The 26,321-nt window shown below is 39.2% G+C and overlaps 4 protein-coding genes and 1 long non-coding RNA gene across 6 annotated transcripts; 3 read left to right on the plus strand and 2 right to left on the minus strand.

Annotated features, from left to right (window-relative positions):
- Window positions 1-811: 811 nt before the first annotated feature.
- On the minus strand, window positions 812-1,478 carry LOC122092653. The gene has a single exon (XM_042662880.1). The coding sequence runs from the start codon at window positions 1,402-1,404 to the stop codon at window positions 1,018-1,020; it is 387 nt and encodes a 128-aa protein (XP_042518814.1). The 5' UTR covers window positions 1,405-1,478; the 3' UTR covers window positions 812-1,017.
- Window positions 1,479-2,935: 1,457 nt separating this feature from the next.
- On the plus strand, window positions 2,936-8,319 carry LOC122093627 (glucose-6-phosphate 1-dehydrogenase, chloroplastic). The gene is made up of 10 exons (XM_042663990.1): window positions 2,936-3,298; window positions 3,666-3,856; window positions 3,991-4,085; window positions 4,172-4,286; window positions 6,042-6,247; window positions 6,323-6,472; window positions 6,546-6,666; window positions 7,001-7,230; window positions 7,323-7,523; window positions 7,860-8,319. Exons 1-10 carry the CDS (start codon window positions 3,085-3,087, stop codon window positions 8,110-8,112), a joined length of 1,776 nt encoding a protein of 591 aa, XP_042519924.1. The 5' UTR covers window positions 2,936-3,084; the 3' UTR covers window positions 8,113-8,319.
- A 2,871-nt stretch (window positions 8,320-11,190) lies between these two features.
- LOC122093631 (zinc transporter 11) lies at window positions 11,191-12,949 on the plus strand. The gene is made up of 3 exons (XM_042663992.1): window positions 11,191-11,776; window positions 12,115-12,167; window positions 12,272-12,949. The coding sequence occupies exons 1-3, from the start codon at window positions 11,308-11,310 to the stop codon at window positions 12,806-12,808; spliced, it is 1,059 nt and encodes a 352-aa protein (XP_042519926.1). The 5' UTR covers window positions 11,191-11,307; the 3' UTR covers window positions 12,809-12,949.
- LOC122093632 lies at window positions 12,740-16,460 on the minus strand. Of its 2 annotated transcripts, none has more exons than XR_006144517.1 (5): window positions 16,082-16,460; window positions 14,843-14,914; window positions 13,957-14,747; window positions 13,490-13,730; window positions 12,740-12,861 (listed from the first exon to the last, which is right to left on the minus strand). It is a non-coding gene; the product is annotated as an uncharacterized LOC122093632 (long non-coding RNA). The 2 variants fall into 2 exon arrangements; XR_006144516.1 differs by having other exon boundaries at window positions 12,770-12,861; window positions 13,533-13,730.
- A 1,646-nt stretch (window positions 16,461-18,106) lies between these two features.
- Window positions 18,107-23,172, plus strand: LOC122093630 (transcriptional regulator STERILE APETALA). The gene is made up of 2 exons (XM_042663991.1): window positions 18,107-18,552; window positions 21,456-23,172. Exons 1-2 carry the CDS (start codon window positions 18,301-18,303, stop codon window positions 22,575-22,577), a joined length of 1,374 nt encoding a protein of 457 aa, XP_042519925.1. The 5' UTR covers window positions 18,107-18,300; the 3' UTR covers window positions 22,578-23,172.
- Window positions 23,173-26,321: the final 3,149 nt, after the last annotated feature.

Raw genomic sequence — 26,321 nt, forward strand, 5'->3', positions numbered from 1 at the left:
TTTTAATATAATTCATATGAAACAAACCCAACCCAATGATGAGAAGGGCCATTGGGTTTTGATGAATTGTTTGGGGAAAAGAATGTTGCTTGATCGTGCGTCCTGCGCTGGTACAAGATCAATGAGGGGGTGCATATGGACATCACCAAGGAGTGTGTTTTTTTATGTTTCACATGGGTGTGGGTATCATTTTGCGTCCCTTTATGTTTCGATGCAAGATCTGGCAACCAATGAATAAAATAATATTAGGGGAAAAGAATATTCTTTGATTGTGCGCTCTACAAGTATGGGGCCAATGAGGGGGTGTACATGGATATCAATAGGGAGTGGGTTTTTTATGTTTCACATAAGTAGGGGTGTCATTTTGTCTCCCTCTGTATTTCGACATAAGGTCTCGCAACCAAAGAGTGTTCATTTCCCCATAATATTAATATTTTATTTTAATATAATTTTATTTTGCTTTTAATATAATTCATATGAAACAAACCAAACCCAACCCAATGATAAAATGGGCCATTGGGTTTTGATGAATTGTTATATTGAGTGTTGAAAGTTGAAACAATTTACATGGTGGGTTTTTTGAGAGCCGTGAAGATCTTCACGTACGTGAACATTCTTGATTTGTGGATATGACATCTATTGGATGAGGAGAGAGAAAATAGATGCCATATCTATGGACTAGGGATATTTGTACATGAAGATTAATCCAACTCGGGTTTTTTCCACTAACCCACACCCCCACTCACACATCCCTCAGAAAAAAAAAAGCCTTAAATGGGTTTCATCTCATTAACAAATCTTAAATTAAATATTGAAATAGTAATAACTAGAAGAGTTTTTATTACTAGAGACTTTATACAATCAGTTTTTTTGGTAAAAGACTTTATACAATCATGAGTTTGAGTGCCTAATAAGCATGCATAGAGTCACTCCTCATAACAAATTGCGAGACACAAACCTTGGAAAGAAGAAAGAAGTTGCAGGTTGGAGGGGTAGGTTTTTATTAAATCTAAATTCTCAGAGCTGATCAGGCCATAAGAAGGCCCCAGTAGCAAATGCCCTTTTCTCCTCAAGGGTACCTTTGAAACTGATGAGCCCATATTCTGTAAGAACCTGATCAACCTTCCACTCCTCCATGTTTTCATAGTCAGCTTTCTTGTACCTAGGATAATGAAGGGGCATCTGGAACCCTGTGTGAGATTTGCCATAATAACTCTCTTTCAGGATCTTTGCATTGCCTTCATTTAGATCAATCAACCTATTGCCTTTGCTGCTACTTCCATGGCTATATCCTTCATCTGGGTACCTTACAGTTTCACCAGACAGTACTGCATTAGTATTACCATCCATGGAGAACCCAATTGCATAGGCACTCACAGAATGAAGTAGCCATCTCAAAGCCATCTCTATCTCCCTCAAGCTTCCCCCAACCTTAATAGAGAAGGATCAACTAAACCCAGACGAAGAAGAGCTTAAACCAAAACTAAAAACATGAACAAGCTATGTCCATATTTATACTTACAGGTATGCGTAGGGGACGAGTAAAAAAGAAAGGTAAGTCTTAGAGGTATCAAGCAAATTTAGGGCCCCAGCAGGATTACTTTGTTGATTATAAGAAACCTTATGCTGGGTTGGTGGTTTAAGCAGTTTGATTGATGTGAAATTATTTATGGCTAATTGGACAAATGCCCAGATGAGCTATTCTCCGTTTTAAGTGGTTAGATGTTGCTTAATTTTGGGGTTTCGATTTAAATTGTGTATGAGACACTTTAACACTTGGCTTTCTATGTCCTTACATAATGTGCATGAGTGAGCATTAAATCAATTATTTCAACTTTGCAAGTTGCTTCTAATTTAGGTTTGCGTCCATGGCTTGTATTGTAAGTTAAATATAGTTGCTTGCAGATATTGGCATTCTTAGGGCAAGGTTGCGTAGTTCTCAGTCCCTAAATCTCATACATGCAAGAAACTCATGTCCATGCCCCCCCACCCCATCCTTCTTTTTTTTTTTTTTCTTCTAATGAGTAAGAAAATTTAATTTAAAAAATTGCACTTACAAGTTTCTAATTATGTGAGAGGGCATACTAAACCCCAACAGCTCAGAGACACTTTTCTCAATCACTTGGGCTGTAATATGGCAGACCAGTCGATGAGTTTTTAGGGTTTAGCTTCATCCAAAGAGAAGAGAGTAAGGAGGGAGAAGAAGATGTGAAACAGGGATAGGGTTCGAAAACCTCTACGTTTTGGGGGTTTTGGTCGACCCAGTCCATTTCCAAAATCAAGATTTCAGACCAACGATCCACTATGCACGTGGCATCGACCACGTGTCGCCATTGCAGGTATCCTTCGCCAGCCTTTGCCAACAATGGACTCTATAGAAGATTTCGATCCCTTTTCCCATAGGAATAATATAAAAAGGCTGACTAGGACTTGCTGTTGACACCATTTTAAGAGTTCATTCAACTATCATGGATTAAGAGATTCTCTCTTCACCATGGGTTTGCCAAAGCTGATCCTTATTTAAAGGCACTGTTAGTAGAATCTCTCAATTATAAAGACTATATACAAGTTTGAATAAAACTGATTGAAAGGCAAAGATCTATGTAGCTGCCATATTTAGTTGGGATAAGAATGAATAGTAGTTTTTGTTGTTAATAGTTGAATCTCTCAATTAAGTTATTCGTTGGTAACTATGTATGCCACGTTGCATATGGTGATTAGGCTGAGACAAGTGGCAAGAAAAGTGGTTGACTAGATAAAAGGGTGGGCCCTCGGTCAGGCAACTCAGCTGCCATTTCTAAGCTTCTGAGTCAGCAATCACGTTTCCATTTCGTCTGGTGTGCCAGAAAGAAAAACCAGTTTTGAGCTGCAATTACCAATTTAGCATTTCAAACACTGTTATAGCTCATAGGCTACTGGTCTCTTGAACACTTAAAAGGGTCATTTTGGCTGTATATTTATTGGGCAAATATCTTCCTAATCTGATCTTTGAGCGTTCAAAGTTTTCAGATTTCCGAGTTCTAAGCTGCTTTCGACAACGTTCAAGGCAACTCCTGAAGCATCTCTGCCTTGAAATCCAATTGCATGGCTAGATGTTACAGTCCTTGTTCTTCCCCCACTACTCTCTTATCACCCTCCTCGTTCAAGCAGGAGAGACTTATTTCCGGAAGGTTGATGGTACCAGGAAGGAGGAAAACCACTCTTATTTCTCGTGGCTATCGCAGTTTCCATTTGAGAAAGCAATTTGAACTGAAATCCTCTAATGGGCACCCTTTAAACGCGATCTCTTCCCCAGATGGTGAGTTCTTGAATCCTTAACTGTAGCTTTTGATTTTCTTCATATGGGTTCTTCTCTTCTATGCTTGGTGTTTTCCCCAATTGACTTATCCATTTCCTTTTATTTTTTCTTGCTTTGTATCAGTTCACACAGTGTATATTTTCTAATCAATTGGCTTTCTCTTGCCTGATTACTATCCAACTTTACTTGGAGATGATCTTATATTTTATTTATTCCTTGCAGTTAGTCTTAATCTCTGATGTGCTGCATACCCATTTCCCTCAGATTGATTTTCTTTTTTCCCTCTATTTTGAATTGGTATTCCCCCACTTTTTCTTTTTCGCTCTTAATTGATTTTCTAGGGTGACATGGATTTTTTGGAAACTAGGTTTTGGTGGGAAGTCATCAACGGAAGAACCCGTTGAGAATCGAGTAAATTATGGTTCAGTTCTCTTTTCGGAGCCAGGAAAGACCAAATCTACTTTCAGCATTACTGTTGTCGGAGCTTCAGGGGACCTTGCTAGGAAGAAGATCTTTCCTGCGCTTTTTGCATTATTTTATGAAGATTGTCTACCTGAGGTTTAATTTTACTGCTTCATCAATTCCAATTTTCTTAGCATTACAGTTCTTGAGTAATAGAACCAACATGGGCTTTTTCAGTTAGATTTGTGGTGATTCTGATTCTTAAATTTCACCCCCTAATTCTGTCGCAGCATTTTACTATTTTTGGTTATGCTCGGCGTAAGATGAGTGATGAGGAGCTGAGGAACATGATCAGTGAAACTTTGACTTGCAGAATTGACAAGAGGTACTTACCATCAGCTTAAACATTTAGCAACATTCCCATCCTTTAGCTTATATTTAACCTTTATTTATTTCTGCTGGTGTTTTCAGGGAAAATTGCGGTGACAAGATGGATCAATTCTTGCAGAGGTGCTTCTACCATTCTGGCCTGTATAACTCTGAGCAGAATTTTTCAGAATTAGACAAGAAACTGAAAGATAAAGAGGTAATGCAATTAATTTCTATAGTTTTTGGACATTTTGATCATTGTTTCATAATTATTCGTATTCCCCCTATTTATGTAGGCTGTCATGGCTATCGCTTCATTCCACTGTTTTTAATAGTTGTATTTTCTCTTTGTACTATAAATACGAGTAGAATATCCTTACTGTTTTTCTATCCTATATGCCTTCCTAGTCTCATATCCTATTGAAAATCAGTTGAGTGGAAATGGAGTGTTCTAAACTGGTAGTTGCACATATATATGAATGTTTTTCTGTATACTCCCTTCGGCACCCTTAAATATGGTTTCTCCTCAAATGAGGATTTGAAAGCTCTATTCAAAGTTTTTTCTTTAGTTTATGCATGCCACCCTAGTGAAATTCTGCTATATCTAAGCATTGTGTTGCAGAACTTTAGTCTACTCCAATGCAATTATACCCTATTTGCTTAGAGCAATGGTATAAGGTTCGAGCTGCCAGGGAAAATGCCTCGGTTCAAGTCTTGTGGATGGTCACTTTGATCAAAAGATGCCACAGGTTGTCCAATCTCACCCTCATAGGACTCCACATAGGCGGGACCAGCATTGAGTAATGGTCCTTTCAATTCATAATACCCTACAAAATGTTTTTTAGAATCAAAGTGGTACTTTACCTTACAAAAGGTTCAATGGTGATAATATGGGGGAGGGTGATGCTACGCGCTGGGGGTTCTTATTTGTGTTTCCCTGTTTTCCTCTTCAGAAAATCTTCACTCTTCCCATATCTTGATTTATAATTTGATCCATATCATTTCATGGACATGGCCACTTTCCCCCTCTCTGATCCTGCTTGATAGAATTGGGGTACATGATAAGTGCGTTGAGTTGCCATGCAAAGGTTGTAAGGTTTCTCTTTAAAAGAAGAGTCACATTTCGGTGTTGGTTCAGGTGCCTGTATCCTTGTTAGTAGCTCAAATAACCCAGGGTATGCTGGGTAGGGGATATAATCCTTTCCCAGAAAAAAAAAAATGTTTTTTCTAAAGCCTTCCAACACCAACTCTGTCAAGCAAGATTACTGTGTTAATTTCCCAAAATAAGTCGTAAGAGATTTTTATAACCTGATTGCTATTTAAATTGGTCCTCCCTTTGCATGACCATCTATTATGATGTTCCCTTATTGAAATCTATACTTTGTGTTGCCAAGGTTTTAGATTTAAAAACCTCCCCAAGCAATAGTGAATCGCTTTCCGCATCAATTCTGCTAAGCTGAGCTATTATGATAGAATAAGCACTCAGCACCAGCCTGGGTTTTGTTACTGAATAAGATGCATTCACATGGGTTATCTTTTATTTTTTCTGGGGTGGGTGGGTGGGTGGGTGGGTGCGTGGGGTGTTAAAACTGCCACATGGATAACTAAAAATGAAAATAGTGTAGATAATGTATGTTATCATTAGTGATATCTATGCTGCTAATTTTTTACTGGTAGTATGAGTCATAAAACTATGAAAATGTTATCCTTATAATGCATGTTCGGTGTTTATCATCCAAAATATGTTCGAAAACCTAATTTCTGTCTCACATTTGTTAGTAGTAATTTTGGTGAAACATATGTCAGAGTATTTGGATGACGCAAACATTTGGAATATTTGTGCTAATTTGTCACCCTTCATCTCTTATCGACATATTAGAGATTTGGAAGCAATTGATGGAAAACATTGATACCTACCTGGTGAGCCTGAAACCTGCATCTATCTTCTGATAATATCAAGTAACTATCATAGGTTGGAAGACACCCCAATAGGTTATTTTACTTGTCAATACCTCCCAACATATTTGTGGATGTGGTACGATGTGCTAGTCGTCGTGCTTCTTCTGCAAATGGGTGGACTAGAGTCATTGTTGAAAAGCCATTTGGTCGTGACTTGGCATCATCTGGAGAGCTGACCAGATGTTTGAAGCAATACCTCTCTGAGGATCAGATTTTCAGGTACATTTTTGAATTTGATACAGTGCTTTCTCAAATGAAACCAAAGTAAAATTTCCTTGATTGGTTCTTGTATAGGATTGACCATTACTTGGGTAAGGAGCTTGTTGAGAACCTATCAGTGCTCCGATTCTCCAATCTTGTTTTTGAGCCTTTGTGGTCAAGGAACTACATCAGAAATGTGCAACTAATATTTTCTGAAGATTTTGGAACTGAGGGTCGAGGCGGGTTAGTTCTGAATGTCCCCTGCTTGATGTTCTTTTAAGGCGAGTAGTACCTTATTGTGTCTTATTTTTTACAGATACTTTGATAACTATGGGATAATACGGGATATAATGCAGAATCACCTCCTTCAAATATTGGCACTTTTTGCAATGGAGACACCTGTCAGCTTGGATGCGGAGGACATTAGGAATGAAAAGGTCCTACAATCATAAACCTTCTATATTTTTTAATGTCACATTTTTTTTCTTCTCATTCTGCATCATTTCTCGTTGCTCTTCTGCATTGTGTTCTTTAAGAGAACCGATCATATTGAATTGTGTGATAATATGTTTCTGTGAATTTTTGCTGGATATCACCTTTCTGGTGCTTCATTTAACTGGAGGATCGAACTTTCTTTTTGTCCTTTGTTCTGATTTAACTTTTTTAACTGTCCCTCTGATCAACATAAAGGGAACCTTGTGTTTCCACCGCACAAATATCCACCTTACATAAATGTAGTTTTTTCTTATTTCGGACTTTTTCTTGGTACAGGTTAAGGTTTTACGGTCAATGAGGCCACTGCAGATTGATGGTCTAATTGTAGGTCAATATAAGGGGCACTCAGCTGGTGGAAAGTCTTATCCTGGTTACACAGATGATCCAACCGTGCCAAATGACAGCCTCACTCCCACCTTTGCAGCAGCTGCTTTATTCATTGATAATGCACGATGGGACGGGGTGCCTTTCTTGATGAAAGCAGGCAAGGCTCTTCATACTAAGGGGTGAGCGGATTTTGTTTTCCTTTCACTTGCTTGCTAACATGCTTTTAAAGACTGCCCTCATATTCTTGGGATCTGTATGATTGAATATGCAGAGCAGAGATTAGAGTGCAGTTTAGACATGTCCCAGGCAACTTGTATAAGCGGAACTTTGGGACTGATTTAGATAAAGCTACGAACGAGCTTGTTCTTCGTGTGCAACCTGATGAAGCTATATATCTGAGGATCAATAACAAGGTCCCAGGGCTTGGCATGAGATTGGACCGCAGTGACCTTAATCTGCTTTACAAAACGAGGTAGGAATTGATCCAAATACTTTTAACCATCCTTCTTGAAAGTTGAGTGATACAGTTGGTGGGGATATAGATCCAAATAATGCCCTCTGTTGCTCGAATCAATACTGGGGCCATTTATTCAATCTTAGTGAGCCTGTCAGTAGGAAAGAGTGCTAATATGCTAATTGGTCAGAGTAAGCATCTAAAAAATTTGAGGGTACCTCAACAATTGTGTAAACTGAGTGGCAAAGTAGAGATTAGATACCTTTTGGCAAACTCTATGGTGTTCATTGTCTATAACCTTGTGAAGTTCAGTATTAATCTGACTTTGGTTTTCTTTTGGGTTCTCTTGGGAAGGTATCCAAAAGAAATTCCGGATGCATATGAGAGGCTGCTTTTAGATGCCATAGAAGGAGAACGTCGGCTGTTCATTAGAAGTGATGAGCTTGATGCCGCTTGGGCACTTTTCACACCTTTGCTGAAGGAACTGGAGGAGAGGAAGATTGCACCAGAGCTCTACCCATATGGTAGTAGAGGTCCAGTTGGAGCGCATTATCTTGCTGCAAAGTATAATGTTCGATGGGGGGATCTTAGTGGTGAAGACTTATGATTGGGAGTTCTGCTATCAAACATTGCATGTTGTGGGATGGCCTCCTCTTTGAAAAAACTCGGCGTTGTTATGCCCGTGGATATGTTGATTGTGGAAGTTCATACTTCCCTGTATTTGTCTAGTTTTGATTCTCTCCCTTGTATGATGCGTTAACTAGTATTTTCTGTTGACTGGTAGGTACTTTAATGGAGAGCACTTTGAAGGTGATAGGGTTTCGCAGTTTTGTTTACAAGTTTGTGCTCAATATTTATCTGTTTAGGAACATGGGTACTTAATAGTTTTCATGTTTATGCATTGTAGTCATCATTTTCCTGATCTATGAACCAGTTCTGTAGTTGCATTGGTTCAGGCGCCCCAGTGGTGCAATTGGAAAAAGCATGAATCGACCTTTAAGATAAAACAACCATATGGTACCCACAAGCAGTTATGTATTCTGCTTCTGTGCCCCTTCGAGTACTATAGAGTTTGTTCAAACAGAAAATGCTTTCAAAGGGTCTATGGTAAAGCAAGGACCTTAAGAGAGGAAGAACACTAGTGTGTAAATATTTTGAAGAGAGAAGATGCAGAAAAATATTTTTTGTTGCTGATATCCAATGCAATTTGGCCGATGTTCAATGCAAGACCGTTCATGTCGGTCTGATGATGATGATGATGATGATTCTATATCAGTCGAAGAAGAACACTCCATGCCCAAAAAATAAAACACAACAGTGCCTCACCTAGCCTTGCCATGCCATATCACCTAGTTCAGCTCGACTCGACATGTACATGTGTGTAAAAATGAACCCCGAACCAACCTTCGAAAATTCAGGTTACAAGAAAATTGTATATCAAATCTTTTGGGAAGGTTTTGTTTGCCCCTTGTAAGCGAACAAATTTTGACTAGAACTCTTTAGTCTTTACACATTGCCTTCCAGAAAAAGAATTCCAAGAGTTCCAAGTGATAAGTGTTGACATTGTTGAGTGAACTCTTAGGAGGGGCATGGGACTGATTAGGAGGGTATTGGTGCTTGCTTTCCCAGTGGCCTGAATTGATCTCCCACAGGTCCCTCGATTAGCTGTCGGATACAGTGCGTGTATTGTGTGTATAGGTGATTCTTTATATTCATCGCCTGGGAACCTAAACTTTGGAGATTACAGAATTGGAGAAGAGATGCTTATCGGACATTTGCTTGTTTTAGCACATTGGTGATTACACTGGTTTCTCCGTGTTCCTTTAGAAACTCTTTTGAGTTTAGGTTTCCCTTAGGCTTCACTAAGCAAATTGAAGTATAACACTTCACTATTTGCCACTCTCTTGACTTCGACTTCACTATCTAGCTTGTGACTCTACTCTACCTATGCACTTTCGAGAGTTTAGGTGTTGATAACCGAAAAGAGGGGGGGGGGTGCACAATTGCACATGGGCATCAACAATGGGTGGATTTTTTGGATTTCACGAGGTACAGCTGTTATGTTGGCACCATTTGTGTTAAGGTGTAGGGTCTCATGACTAGGGAGCATTATGCTCTCTCTCTCTCTCTCTCCTGTTTTGGTTTGTATGGGTCTTATGTAAATGAAATCATTCTCTAATTGGTGTGACGTGCTAATATCTCGCCACGCAAGGGTTACGGGGAATCCTTTTTTCCTTTCCAAGTATACTTGGGTGAAAAAAAGAACTTAAAGCTTAAGGGATGAACTGTTACAGAAGTCGCAATTGGAGAGGAGAGGCAATGGGTTTGGGTCCTCATCACTGATGAATGGATAAAAAATTTAGTAGTTTTGAAATGGATGGCTGATGGCTGTGGTCACCACAACTCCCACAACCTCATAAAGGTATCAAAATAAATATTGAAGGCATTTCTAATAAGATGCAGAATGGATGGTTATCAGAAGCTTTCTCGTTTGAGGCAGACAAGTAAGTCCTCATGGAATCAGAGAGAGTCTCTGGTTAAGACATTCTCTTTTTTTAATGTCTCTGGTTCGTTCCCAAAAGTGACTTTCAAATTATATTCTTCCCTTCCCTTTCCTTTATGTTCAATTCTTGTGGTTTAGGTGAGCCATGGAAAGTGAGGTTTGGGTGTATCCAGGGGACCAGGGGTGCCAAAGCCCAATCTGAACCGGTTGGACTGATCGGGAAAAGCTGAGTGCTTTTGGGTTTTTGAAAACCGGTCCAGACTTGAAATGATTGAACTGACCCGAATTGGTTAAAAGAAAGCAGATAATCAACCGAATGCCATTTAACCAGTTTTGTTTCAATTTGGTCCAATGCATGTCAAAATTTGATTTGGACCCAGGGAAACAAACCGAACCGATTGTTTGACAACCCTAACTACAACCCTAACTGTATCTTTGGTTCACCCAACCCAAGAATCAGGATTGAATTCGACTTGAGGTTATTAAAAAATAAAATCAAATGGAGATGGATGGGCATGGGCATGGGCATGGGCATGGGCATGGTCCAATTTGGTTGACTGTTCTTAAACTTTATCCTTCAATCAGTCAATCAATCAAAAGGCAGAGAGGTACATATCAGGCCAACAGCAGAAGAGACCCACACCCTCCTTATGCTAACCTTTTTTTTTCCTTTTTTTGGGGTTCTTAAAAACCAAGAAATATGTGTTGTAGCTTGTGAGATAAGGAAAATGACATTCTAGCAACTCTACCTTTGCTCCCCAAGGCATACGAAGATGGGAGAAAGAAGCCGAAATAGGGTCAGATAGAGGGTGTCCAACGGTTGGTTTTAGTTTTGGGTTTTTTTTTTTTTTTTTTTTTTTTTTATTTGATTCAATTTAAGGTATAACATGATATGTGTAAAGCAAAATTGAACCAAAATCAATTGACTTTCACAATAATTATTTTCACCTTATAATAATAGATAATAGTGGACATACCAAGATTGAAACAACCAATCAACTCGAACAACAATGGATTGAAGGACATTTTCACCACTAGATTATAACCCATTGGTGTATTGACACCGTTAGGTACATTGAGGTTGGTTGGCTTGCGCTTACATTCCATTTCTGGCTTTGGTCGTACTCGTACATTTGTACAATGTACACTCTCTCTCTCTCTCTCTCTCTCTCTCTCTCTCTCTCTCTCTCTCTCTAAAAGGCTGTGCAGTACACAACCAGAATTTTACAAGAATGTGAAACCTCTCTCTCTCGTCTCCATTGTTACTACTCTCTGTGCAAGTCTTGTGCGGCTCCTTTAATGACACGACAACTTCTCTCCGCCTTAGTCCTTCTCCTCCTTGTCCTCTCCGCCTATGCCCACGGTGGTCACCACCACGATGACGACGACTCCGGCGTTTCAACCGACGAGTCCCCATCGAAACCAGACCTGAGATCGAAATCCCTTATTCTCGTGAAGATAAGGTGTTTGATTCTAGTGTTCTTCGCCACTTTCGTGGGTGGTATTTCCCCTTATTTCATGAAGTGGAACCAAGGGTTCCTCGTGGTAGGTACGCAGTTTGCTGGTGGCGTGTTCTTAGGGACGGCTTTGATGCATTTCCTCAGTGACTCCGATGCAACTTTTATGGATCTAGCTCCTACTAAGGATTACCCCTTCGCTTACATGTTGTCCTGCGTCGGCTATTTGCTTACCATGCTCGCCGATTGCGTCATTTGTCATGCTTATAGCAAACAGGGGAGCCCCGGTCGTGGTGATGTTGAGCTCCAAGGTGATATTATTATTATTTTTAATAAAACATTGGTAATTATTATTTATTAGATTAATAATCTCAAAAATAAATTGTGTGCAAACAGTGTTCTTCATTCAGTTTTGTTCAAATCATAATTATTATCACTTGAATTTTGTCGAAAAAGCAGTCTCTGTTTTTGTTAAAAACAAAAGAAACTATTTGCAGAGTCCTCCAAATGAAACTACCGAGGAGGAATTAGAAATCCAAAAAATATTGATTATAATTGCTCCAGGAAATTGAAATTTTACAAACAGTTGGATAGAAGGAAATCGTCGACAGAATCTTAACGATGACTTCTTTTGGATTGATCTTTGCAGGGGTTGTTCAGTCCCGAAAAAATAGCTTTAATGGCGGGGCCTCACGGATTCAGGTGAGACATCGTAAACGGAGGAAGAAGATGGATGGGAATTCTTACTGTTCCATTCTTTTTCTTTCAATATTTCTCTGTTATTCTTATTGAGTATGAATTAACAGGCCCAAGTAAATGAGGCCCCCGATGCCCAATCGATGAAAGCACCAGGGATTTCCACGGCCAGCTCGGTAGGGGACAGCATATTATTGATAGTGGCATTGTGCTTCCATTCGGTGTTCGAAGGTATAGCCATCGGAGTTGCAGAGACCACCGGAGATGCCTGGAGAGCACTCTGGACTGTTTCCCTTCACAAGGTGTTCGCAGCTATTGCCATGGGAATAGCTCTGCTCCGGATGATCCCTGATCGCCCTCTCCTTTCCTGTGCGACATACGCCTTCGCATTCGCCATATCCAGCCCAGTCGGTGTAGCCATTGGTATCGTCATTGATGCCACCACTCAGGGCGTGGTGGCTGATTGGATCTATGCCATCTCCATGGGATTCGCCTGCGGTGTCTTCATCTACGTTTCAGTTAACCATCTTCTCTCCAAGGGTTACTCCCCTCCGACTCCGGTTCCAATGGACACCCCTCATGCGAGGTTCCTCGCCGTGCTATTTGGTGTCGGGGTGATTGCTGTTGTCATGATCTGGGACTCATGAAGACCCAAAATCCCTTGAAATCAAGGGCCCGTTTGATAATGTTTTTGTCGTTTCTGTTTCAAGAAATGACAGAAACATAAATTTTCGTTTCTAGAAATAAAAACGAAATTGAAAGTGTTTGATAAGTCATGTTTTTAAAAATCGATGGTAACCAGTGAAAGAATTGCCACAAGTCGTTTCCAGAAACGGCGAAACAAGTTGACTAGATCATTTCTTGAATCATAAATAAGTAAAAATTTCTATTTCTATTTCTAAAAATAAGTGAAACAAAACAGTTTTATCAAACGCTTTTTGTTCCGTTTCTACTGTTTTTGAAAACAAAAACAACAGAAACGCATTTCTTGAAACGTTATCAAACGGGCCCCAAATGTTTGAAACACATCTGTAAACTTGGGAAATCAAAATAGTTTGAAAGTTTTGTTGGGTTGAGACTCAGATTCTGAATGGTAAAGGTGCTCTGATCCTAATTTCAAGCCTGATCAAGATTGGGTTCGATTCGGTTCCTGTAGATTTTGATCTGGGTTGGATTGAAATCTATCGGAATTGACCGGGGTTATAAACCCTATATAGAGGTTGAGCTGACCATATGATATTTTGCTTTAGCAAGGGGTTGTAAGTTCCTTCCTAGGTTATAATAATTGTTTAACTGGATAACATCAAAACATGATGTGCTCTGCTTACCAATCTATTGCCATGATGAAGATTGGAAAAGGGTGGCACCAACCTCACTTTAAGTGGAAGCAAAGACCATGGATGCCCCACATCTAATAGTCGCTTCAGAAAGCTTCTTTCCAAGAACCCATTTTTTCAGCTTTAGCAACCTTATCATCCTCCTCTTCATCATTGGAAATATGAGAGAGGCATCAGTATATCTAAATTCTTACTTGGGTATGCCACGATGGTTAGACTCCAAGCAAGTAACCTGATAACAAGAAGGGGGAGAGGAAGGGGTAGTGTCAGGGAAATCAAGCAATCCAGGACAGGAATTAGAGTTAACATCACTGGGTATCTGAGGTTTAAATCTTGAAGTAGTTCTACTAATGCTGTAGAAGTAAACAACAATGGTCTATACCATAGTAACATCAATTGCTATAATTTCATTTACCCTATTTCGCCCCTCTTAAATCTCACAGTTGCAGGGAGAATACCTTTCAGTAGTTTCCATGCCATATGCTGGGGCACATAATAGACAGTCTTTCCAGCAGCTTTAGTCTGTATTCAGATTCCCTTCAAGACTTACCATACATACTTTAAGAATCTCTTATTTTTCCAAGGAGAAGGAACAAAGGCTGGTGGACAGATCTTACAAAATCCTAAATAGAATAAACAAAAAACACATCAAAATCCTCTTAAATTACAGTAAGAACTATGGTAAGGAAAAACCAATATGTTGTAGCTGATCAGTGAACACCTAAATTCCTACTCCATTTTGAAAAAAAGAAATGTTATAAATGCCCCCAGTAGGTAAAGAACTAAAGAGTGTAGATCCTTACTAAAAGACATATGTGGCTGAACCAGTTAGGCCATGATAGGCAAACAAATTATACCCCAACCTTTTAAGATTTCAGCAGAGATATTAGAATATCACTCTTTCCTTTGAGATTAGATTTATTGATCTACTTAGCCGGCGCCAGGGGAGGAGGTTGTGAGATCGAACCATGTCATATGCAATTGTGTGTTGGTGAGTGTGTGTAGGAGTAAGTGGCTCTTAGCCCTACTAGCACCCAGTAGGCTGGCCCTTGGCCAGCAGTGTTCAGCAGGATAGTGTAGTTAAAAAAATATATATACATCTATATATCTATATATCTAATCTACTTAACTTTATCAAATTCTACATCATCTCTGGTTGAACCAGTTCTATCTTTCAATGTTTCTCTGGTTGCTGGATCCAACCACTGATTTCAACTCCAATTTGATAATTGTAAGGAATGAGAACGCCCTGAAACAGGATGATTTAGCTAAGTGGGAAAATTGCAATTAATTCAGCAAGATAAATCTTCAATATAGAAATGGAAGAAACTGTAAGATACTTACCTTAAAAATGATTTAATTGATGAATTCTTTGAAGGGGACAACCAAATTAACGGGCTGCTCTTCTGCGAAGTCCTGTAAGAAATCATCATCATCCTCATTTATGTTTGAACGAGGCTCCAAAAGAGGAAAATAAAACATTAGCAAGGACCTCAAGGAAGTCATTGCAATAGACCTCAGTCCAAAAGCTGAGAACAGAGGTTTTAATTGTATTGGGTATTCCTTGGTACTGAATTAGATAGAATCAAGCTGAAAGATATTTCCAGATTCAGTTTTTAAATTAGAGTTGTAATTGTGAGCCATTCTACACCAGCATCAGAAAAAAAGGCAAGTGACATCCCTCCATCACTGAAACATAAAAGGACAATAAACAATAAGGTCTTCACAAAGGGAATGGCTAACATCAAGATAGTAAATAAAAAAAATTGGTTAAATAGCAGACCTGTTGTCACAGAGAAATGTTGAACAATAATACAAATCCCCTCAAAAACATTACATTACCCCAGGATAAATCTATCAGCATTAAGTTTTTAACATGAATCAATTGAGACAGCAAGCAATAGAAAAAAACTAAAAAGTGCAAGCTGTTTTTGTTTGGGGGTGTTAAGAATGCTAAATCTGTACAATCTTCACCATCAATATTCCTCATTGTCAAAGAGTCATGATCACAATGGATTCTGCCAGGCCATCAACAAAAATTTACCAATAACTCAAGGAGTAAATGATACAGATGAGATTTAATAAGAATGGTACAACACCCTCAAATACAATATCAGCATAGACTCTTTCAATGAGTTAATTGAAGCAGTAAGCATAAGAAAGAGAAAAGAGGGTATCTGATTACAAGGCAAATTTTGAATACTCAATGACAAGACTAGTATTTTTGGTCAATCCAAATTAGAGCTCAACACCAAAGTCAAGCCATCAAATTTTCCCCTATTTTTGCCAACCCTTCATCCAAGAAATGTGAAACAATAGCCCCAGCCAATTAAAATTCCAAATCTGAAAGTGCTTGCTTGGGTTACAAGGAAGCAGAGAATATCTGTTCCATTGCCCCAGCACCATTCTCTGAGATTGTGTTTATATGGAAAAGAGAATTAGAACTTTGAAAAAAAAAATGAAGTTTCTCTGTTGCTTATATAATTGATAATGAATAAGGGGGCATAAGAAAAAATGAAATTGTTAAATAACCTTTTCACTGAACCAACTTCAAACAAATGGAAGAGATTAAAGTCAACATACCCAATGAAAACCTAGAAGCAAAAGAGCTTCCAGCTGCAACAGAAGCAGTGGCATCAGAAGCATCAACAGAAGCGTAGAATAACCCATAAGAATGCAGGGTTTAGGTCGAAACAAGACGGATTTTTGCTCAGAAGATCCAAAAACAGAGCTATCCCTGCCATTCAAAGGCTATTTGATCATTAATACCACATAGTGACTGCCTTTCTCAGATCGTTTTCATGACCACATGAGTCCATGACCGAAGCAGTAAAAGGAAATGGTTCACTGATGAATCAAAAATTAATATGTCAGATGAGATTAGAGGAAGGGGAAAACCCTTTACTTTGGATTTTACTTCTTTGGACTCTATCTGGAAGAGCTGAACCCGTGAGAGAGACAGAATCGCAGTTAATTTTTACGGGCAGAGAGAGAGAGAAAGAACCTGAGGGTACACAGTACAGAGTTTAGAGTACAGACTACTCCTGAAGTCTATAGCATAGACAGGGCATGGGGTAAATCCCCATGAGAGCCTGTAAAGAGAGAGAGTTGCAGAGTGGAGACTATAGAGACTAGAGGCTACGACTATGACTACGCAGACTAGTGAGGCGTGGATCATGAACCAAGTCTGACCCATAGGCCGTAATTGTGAACCCGGTTCATCTCTCTAACCCACATTAGAAACCTATGCTTGTTTGGTTGAACATACTCTTAATGCCACATTTCTAATTAAGGATTCAAAATTCAGAATCGGGACGGAATCAGCCAAGCTGATAACAATCCTGCCTATGTATCTCATTTATCTGGTTGCTTTTGTAATCTCATGCATTGTTAGAAAATCAGGTTTTGTGACTCAACTCATCTTCTTTACATCCTAGTGAGTTGGAGTGAGTCATAGAAAGTCATGTGAGTCATTACATTTGTATTACTATTTTTTTTTTTTTGCATTTCTTATTAGAGAGTTTATAATAGGGATTAATTAATTTATGTCTCCCCTTGGCAACAAAATTTTTCTTCAACTCCCCAACACGTAATGAACGATCGGACGAGCAAGTTCAATGCACGTCAGAGAAGATCCAAATTCCTTTGTTGTGCCTCTCATAAGCAAGGGATATATATGTCATTTCATGATAAGAAGGAAAGTGATAAATACATGAGGCCGCTACACATAAGAAGCAATGTGGCCTTGCAATCTGGCATCATTCTTTCATAAAGGACCAATATCCTGATAATGTACCAATAAAATTAAGTTTACTCAATAAAAGTCTCGTCTTAAAAGATTAAATGGAACCAGACCAAAACCAAATTTATCTTAATGTTTTGGGTTCCAATTTAACCTAATACTAAATAGAAACCGGCCAAACGGACCAATTGACTCAATGACTGGACCACCTCGTTGAGGAAGTCCAGTGACATAGCTCCATGACGGGTTGAAATTGTCTACAATTTCGATCTCGTACAATTCCGTGAAATACCACCTTCAGAAGGTGACACGTGTATTGATACCAATGCAATGGTCCAGATCTGGTACAACTAATAATACCTTAAATCAGTGAAGAGTCATTTAAATCAGATTTTAATCATTACATTGATTGATACACGTGTTACTCTCTGAAGATGGTATTTCACAAAATTGTACGAGATCAGAATTGTAAACGATTTTTTTTCCCTCCATGACAGTAAAAATTTGAGTTCAATGGTCAATGAGCCTCTCAGCATTCATTCAACACTTGAAAAGGTGACGCAAGTGGTGAAGGATACCCCAGGTCCAGCCCCAGCCCAGGCCCAGGCATGAGGATTAATGAAGCTAAGTCAAGTCAAGTCCTCAGATTTTGGTAAATATAAAAATAGAAATAGACTCTTTATCCGACTTTCGGTTTGACGCCTTTTTGGATACAGTGCTAGAGAGAAACAAAACACATTTAAAGTAGAGAGAGAAAGAAGATTCACAAAAGTACATGATGGAAAGTAACCCCGAAAAGACCGCTTTAAATTGATAAAACCGGCGGTTTTTCGGACCCACCTCCTTCTTCGCCTCTTCCCTTCCCCCCATCCATTAACGTGCTCCGCCGTCGTTGCAGGGCGGGAAATACCCAAAAAATATATATATTTTTATTTTTTGGGAAATTATATATATATATAGTTGATAGTTGATATCATTGTCTATCTATCTCTGTTGAGCTGCTTTCATTTTCATTATTATAGTTTTCTCGTCGTTCACTTTATTTTTTTTTCACTTTTGAATGTCGTCTTCAGCATCTTCTTCTTCCTCACAAGTAGGAAGAGGAAGAGGAAGAAGAAGAATGGTTAGAAGAGATAGAGATGGTGGACGACGAGGAGGAAGACCTTCTTCTTCTTCCTCATCTCCTCCACTACCTCGTAATGGTGTTTGGCCGGAACCTTTCGTTGAAGCCCTAGCTTTACAGGTCGCTATCGATGCTGTTCGTACCTCAGGTCGACTTGCTGCTGCTCCCGCCATCGCCAATGTCTTTCAGGTCTGCTCCTTCTTAATTTTCCTTCGATTCTTCTTTTGTTTTTGCGAACATTTTCTTTAGTTGATCTGGTGATCTTTGTGCGGGATCTTAACACTTCTTCATCTTTTGACCTCTTTTGACATCTTTTTGGATTCTGAATCCTGCAAAATCTTTTCTGTGAATGATTATTATGTTGAGCTTGCGATAGGTAATGATTTTCAAATTCAAGTTGTAAATTCAATCATGTTCTTATAACTTGAATTAAAAAAAAGGATTTTCAACAATATGAGAGTGATGATGATGTGTAAGAAATGGTGTTTCACCGAATTCATCCCAGATTCATCGGAGATTCCAACTTTGATCGATGATTACGGAAATTCTAGGTTTTTTTTTTTTTTTTTTTTTTGTTCAAATCTGAAAATGAGTATATCAGGGAATGAAGGGGAATTCTGAGTAGTACATTAGCCCATCAACTGTTCATGACGATGATGATCATGATCATGATGTGGTCTTTTTTCATCCAAAAATAGCAAAATAACAAAAAGAGGGTTCTCACTTCTCATAATGGTCAAAGGTCAGACCGGAGTCCCGACCCCTTGGAAAGAGTTGGGGAAAGGGATAAGTACGTGCCACATGATTAGGAAAGAGATCTGTTTGTAAGTAGAGGGTTCTACTCAAAATTAGTACAGTTTGGACTTTGGTGAGTACACAGTTTCAAGTGTTTGAAGCAAAGCCCCCACAGAAACCAGGCTCTTCCGGGTTGGGACCTCAGGGCTGAGGGTAGGGCCTCTCTGCTTCCATTTTTCCCTCAGGGCTCAGGGTACGACCTCTCTTTTCCATTTTTCTTTCTTTTCCCACTCTTTACGAATCACTCTTTACGAATTGAACCTGAGACCGTATGTCTAATTCAAACAATTTTCACATAATTTTCAATTCGTCCTTTCCATCTGGGCAACCTAGGGTTTATGCAGAATAAATAAAAAAAATACACATTCACACATTGCGTCGTACGATAAGGTTGATACCACGAAGACCTCTTCCCCTGCCTGTCCGGCTCCACTCGGCTATCTATTGTTCGTAAATAAAAAGTACCCAGATTCGGAAGGTCGTTTTCAAGTGGTGGAAAGCCTCATTCAGAATCCGATCAGAAATTCTCTTTTTCCTGTTTTTCTTTTCTTTGAAATTTGTTTCCTTTTGTTCTCTCTGATATGGTCTCTAATGAAGCTTGTGGTGGGGAAGGAAGAGCAGATGCCTAGGTAGCTGTGCCTGTGATGGAAATATCTCCTGTCTCATGTCTAGAGGGGTTTCGTATCTGAGTCTTCATCTTAAGAGTTAAAGACTTCAACTTGGAAAGTGTTGAAAGGGTTTTTAACTTGTTACCCAGAAAAAGGGTGATTTTGAACTTTGGAAGTGTTGCAACTTGCAAGGAAACTGAAACCCAACTATAAGAGAGTGCCATTAGAGTGGGGAGGGGGTTCGTAGCTTTCAGGCCTATTCTGCAGAGAGATAAGATAGATGATAGCTTTCTTGTCCATCACTATCATCGACACGATCCACGATAGTAAAAGTTCACTGCTCCATGTCTGCTGCATGATGATGGAAACACGGTCTTTCAAAGACCAAAGAAGAGAGATGATGCCACACAAAGCCAAAGGATTCCCTTCCTTTCTTCTCCTCCTGAAGACTCTTTAACTCCTCTCTCTGTGTTTTTTGTCTTTTTCTGATTTTCCATAGATATTAATGAATATAAAATTAAATTTCTGTTTCACAGTTGAGAGACGGTTTTGCTTGGTTCATTTGGCATTAGGTAGTGTGTGAGAGACCTCATGCGTGAACCGTCTTGGCTGGTGAGCACTGTTGGTACTCGAGAAAACAATTTCCAATTTTGGTTCTTCTTGTCCTGTTTGTGGGAGTATTTGGCCTAAATCCAAACAATGTTCTAACGTTGCCGACAACTTTACAATGAATCAACCTACCCTCAGACACCTCCCACTCCATAAATAAATAAAATAGCAGTTAATACATCCAATTGGGTTAGTAATATATACTCCCAATTTCATATTTCTTTTTTTTTTTTCCTTTTCTTTTCTTTTTGTTGGTGTTTGAGTAAGAATCATCCCTTAACCCAACTTTCTGATCCTAGTTTTGAAGCCCTGGTGGGAATGCAAGTGATAATACAAGGTGGACGTGAGCTTTGTTTGGTTTCAACATGTGATAACAATATAGGAAGTGCAAGTGATGACAGATGTGCCAACTGGCCCTAATCTATGTTTGTTTATTTATTTATTTTTATTGAACATGGCACTTTGGCAGAACGATTGAAACTTGCACCAACTTTGCATTTTTAATTAAATTCTACGTCAGAGTAGTCAGTCTCTTTGGCCAGTCTTCACACTTCTCCTTTTGTACTACAAGACAAACCACCTTCACGTACCGTCATATTCATCTTATTCTTTTATAGCCTTTAATCCCACTTGTTTTCTCAATTCCAAGTCTTAAGTCCAACTTATCTTTTTGTTGATCGGTGGGAGGTGATGACATAAGAAAATGGACGGTTGTGATTACGAGATGCTTAATTTGTCTTTATTTATGATCTGATGGGCTCCACAATATATATATGTTCGAGAATCCACTCTAATTGGATTATGTCGGAATGTGTTTGACAATCTTTGCTTCCTGCAACCTTGCTCCCCGCCCATCTGTCTATATCTTCCTCTTGTGTGGGACACTTTTAAAAAAAATTTAATAAAAAATTCTTTGTTTAGTTTAGAGGGAAACATTGAAAATTATTAGAAAACAAAGGAAGACCCCCAAAGGTTGCACACTTTATAAGAAGAGTCAACGAACACAGGGGACACTGGACAGAGATTTGATAAAAAAATTAAAAAGCTTTATCTGACGTGGATATATTGGTTCCCATGCAGGTGTGTTCCACGTGGCGTGCCGTATCACGCTCCAATCATCTGTGGCAGGATCTCACTCGTCGAATCTGGAGACGTCAGCGTCTGCTACTTGACACGTGGCGTGAAGAGTTTATTTTCTGGCATCGTACGACTCACAATTTCCGAATACGAAGGGCCGTTTATACCCGACTGGAGATCATGGACGGTGACGGCAACGGCAACGGCAACGAATTGATTTGCCGGCGACTTGCTCTCTCAAGTATGTACCTCGCATGTGGTTTCGTCGACGGTTCTGTCCGTCTGTTCGATCTGTCGTCTGGGATCCACGTCAACACCTACCGGCCTCACCACGACGATCGACTTGGGCCTTTCTCACGTGCGGTATCTGGGATCGTCATCAACGATGAGCCGAGGCTAGTGTTCGCCACCATGGATGGGGATATCCACGTGGCTATAATTGGAGGCCCAGTAACACGTTGTGCGCAAGTGGGGAACATGGTGAACGATGGGGCGTTGGTGGATTTCGCCGGTTGTAGGAGGTGGTGGGTGGGACTCTACGCAGGAGTTCCGGGACGGGCGTTCCATGTATGGGATGGGGTGACGGAGGAGCTACTCTATGTGGGGGAATCGTTGACTGACCCGGAAGCGGTCATGGGATGGCGTATGCTTGCCGAATGGAGCGAGTCATTGGGACGAGTTAGGGTGTCTAGCCTGGAATGTGCCGTTGCATGCACCAGCGTTGGGATACTGGTGTTGGGGCTACGTGACCCACTAGTGTTGGGTAGTGAGGATTTTGAAGAAGGGCTTGTTGTAGACGCGTTTGACGTCAGCGGTGAATTGTGTCTGGTGGTGGACAGTCGGGGCACGGCGAGTGTACGGCGAATAGGTACCATGGAGGAGGTTTATGGGTTTAGATTTAGGGGTGGTGGCGGTAGGATTTTAGGGTGCATCAATGGTGGGTTCGTGTTCTTGTGCATTGGAGGTAATGTAAGGGTATGGGACGTGGAGGATGGCCGGCAACCTTACTACTTGACAGAGAGGAGGATACGTGAAGAAACAAGAGCCTTGATTGCTGATGAGAGATATGTCGCTGCTTGCTCTGGCAACACGCAGATCCATCTCTGGGATTTCGGGGCTCTCTAGACAATAATCCCGTCGGCCCAAAAAAAAAAAAGTTGTGAATTGTTTTTTTTCACGAGTAACAATGCATTGTGTCGAGTGGGAGAGAGAAGGTGGGTTAAGTAAAAAGTAGAGAAGGAAATGAATGGAATATTGGGATCCGATCCAGCTTTGGAAGAAGGTGAGGAGGAGGTATGGCTAACCTTAACTGTAACCAGGTCTTTGCAGTCTAAATTGTTTTTTTTATGATCTTCTGACGAGGGGAAGCTAGTGGGGGAGATGGGCTTTCTCAGGATTTATTAATTAATGGAAATTGTTATTCAATTTTAGCTGATTTTGGACCAAGGTTTGCATTCCTGTTTGGCGTTTGCAGAGAGTTGCATTGGTAGGTTCCTTTGTACTTTGCAGAAAGAGGAGGAGAAAGAAGTAATGGCGTTTTCTGCACCGTAGTGATCAGTAGGCCTTGGCTTTCCGATAGAGACTTAAGAGAAGAAGAGGATGAAGTCAGCAGAGCTGCAGGTGGGGGGAGTTTTCAGCTTTAATTTGTTATTTTGTGCAGCTAAACTCTTAGAAATTCTAAAAATCTAAGTATTAAATCTGATATTGCTTTGTTTATGAAGATTGATTCGAGTCATTTCACATGTGCCTCATGGGTCATGGCCAAAATATCGAATTAATTATAGAGTAGCTTTGTTTCGTCACATTTGAAGTTGAAAGGTATCTAACATGGATCATGTGCATGCGGCAAAGGCTTGTGCAACCCGGTCGTATTGCGCATCGGATCGGATATGAGGCGGTATCAGTCAGTTTTGCCCTTAGGTATCGATACCATAGGGCATTTTGACAATTATAATCATTTGTCCGTACAATGCATCGATTTTTTTTGGTAGAAGTACAATGCATCGATTTAGAATGGCTGGTATCGGTATCGGTATCGGTATCGGTATCAGTGTGAGCCAATATTATTAATACATACTGACCATACTAGACATACCTAAAATCCCTTGTCAATTTCATGTTGTATTATCTAATTGACCTAGGTTTGGTTTTAAAAGTATGATTAAATAATAGTATTATAAATGATATTTTATAATATAAATACCCTTATCAATTTCATGGTATATTATAAGTACTTGAACATTAAAATAGTGAGGATATCTATGTAATGTAATATTTGACACTTCAATATCAACCCAGTGGGGGTTAATGAATTCAACCATTGGCCTTCTCGTATTCTATAAATTTTCTTCTTTAATTCTCCACCACTCAATGGAGACAGGGGGACCACATTGATATTGCAGTGCCGCTCTATCCAAACTCAACAGTCTACTCTTCAAGCTCTATATCTATATTTTTTTTGTTTCCGCACTTATTTAGATGAATTCATATTCTAAAATTATCCATGGTCAGAAGCTATTCAGATGCAGTTATGGATAGTATAATATTCTATTTGAATTTGATCCATTTAGATCTCTAATAATATCCGCTTTGGTCCAAGGCCCACACCTTAGTGTCACTCGTTTTCAAGATGGGTTTGTGCGTCAAATATTAGAATTGATGGATTTTAGCGGGTTTGGTACCCATGGGTTCTGTACATTAAATTTTTTTTTGTTTTTTACTCGAAAAAAAAAATGTTTTACTAGGTTGACGGTTTTTTTTTTTTTTGGGTTGAGTCCAACCTCTATCTTTAGTCAGGCCTTGTTAGCTAATTGTACTATAGAAAGCCCATAAAGGAGTCCAAAACAAAGCGTAACCCACAAAACCCTTCGAATTGGGCCTAAATTCAAGTCCAAAATCCTAACTATGATCTGTGAAATATTTGTATACCATGAAGTAGATGGGTTTCAGGGGTTCGATTTAGGGTTCTGGGATCGATGTCAATCGTATCAGAGACTGCGTGGACCGATTCAACCCCCACATTTCCCAGTTTAAAATTAGGTTAGCAACCGGTTAAACGTCCTTGGTTTGATATGTTGTTGAGGTTTCAGGTCCAGGGAAGAGAAAAAAACAGTAGCTCTAGATTCAGCAAACTCGGTTCTAAATCGATCATTACCAAGGTACAAATAAGTCGCAAAAGGATTAGTCTCAGCCGATTATGTTGGTGGAAACTCAATCGCACAGTAAAAGGGATTGAATTGGGATATCTTGCATTCCAATTCACTGTACAACAAATAAGATTATATATTCAGAATCACCCTAAGCCTCAAAAACGGTTCTTAGATAGGCCGATTCATATCATTAGAATTGGGATCAGGCAAGGTCAGATCAATTTCCAAAGGGAAATGTCTTCTATGGATATTTTCTCATGCACTCCTATGAGGTACGCATAAAAATCGTAGGGAAAATTACATGATTACCCACTTCTGGGTTTCTCTTAACAAAATTACTAATCAAAAGTTTCAGTTAACAAAAAGGACGAGTGGTAGCAGGACGTACGTATTGCAATCTTATTTTCACTTTCTTTTAATATTAGCCATCCATTTAAGTTTAGATTAATCTAAACCATCTATTAGTTTTTTATATTGTAACTGATTCCTAGTTTTTAGGGTGGAGAGATGAGGGATGTGGTTACTTAACTTGTCTAATATTTTTTTATATAAATAAATAAATAAACAATAAAAATCCAATATAAGCGGACTCCTCCTTAGATTTTGTTAGGAAATCTCAATTCTCTCTCTCTCTCTCTCTTCTTGCTTTTTCTTCAACGTTGTTCCTTATTTCTACAGCCGCCATCATCATCATCTCTCTCTCTCTCTTTCTCTCAAAATAGGATGAGATAAGAAAAAAATCAACATAATTATTTTCAGGCACTGAACATATGAGAGACTTGGCCACACATATCCAAAAACCATGTTTACATATTAATCATCAGGGAAGGGATTTGGATAGTAAAGCTTGCAGATATGGCAAAAGACAAATTTGAATTTATAAAATAAACAAAGCTATTGAATATCTAGGATTTTATTATTACTTATTGGGTAGATATTATTAACCTATGAGAATTTACCATGGATGCAAATCTTCACTGAAATTGGTAAACAAAACTTCAACTAGACTGGAGAGCGGTGAAAAATGAAGAAGAAAGAAGGAACAACCTTGAAGAAGAAGCAAGGAGAGAGAGAAAGAGAGGATCGAGATTTCTAAGCGGAATGAAAGGAGGAGTCCACTTATATTAGGATTTTTATTATTTATTTATTTAAATATTAATAATATTAAACAGAGTTGTAACCGTTTACAACTCTGTTAGCAGGATTAACATATTTAACATGTGTCAATCATATCACTTACGTGAACATTCACCGAGCATCGAACGTTCTGCATTCCTATTTTTCTGCACGTACCGCGACCATTTTGCCTAACAAAAATACTCAAAATTAGGTTTCGCTTTACAAAATTACCCACTTAAAGTTTAAGTTAACAAAAATACCTAAAATTGAATTTAGGTTTACAAAACTACTCACTCAAAGTTTTAGTCATAAAAAATACATGATTATATGTGGAAGATAAAGAATCACTATTTTTGGTAGTTTTAGAAACTCATACTTGATTTTGGATATTTTTGTTAACTAAATCTTTGAGTGAGTAGTTTTGCAAACTCAAACCTAATTTTGGGTATTTTTGTTCACCAAAACTTTTTGTGGGTAAGTTTTGATAAAACGCGGTAGACCGGACCGTTTATTAAACGTGTCGGGCTTGAGCCCGGCCCGTTTATAAATGGTCGGTCTCGGTTTTGCTACTTGGACCGTCGGGCGCCCGACCGAGACCGAC

This window comes from Macadamia integrifolia, chromosome 11 (genome assembly GCF_013358625.1).
Source record: "Macadamia integrifolia cultivar HAES 741 chromosome 11, SCU_Mint_v3, whole genome shotgun sequence".
NCBI classification, from domain to species: domain Eukaryota; kingdom Viridiplantae; phylum Streptophyta; class Magnoliopsida; order Proteales; family Proteaceae; genus Macadamia; species Macadamia integrifolia.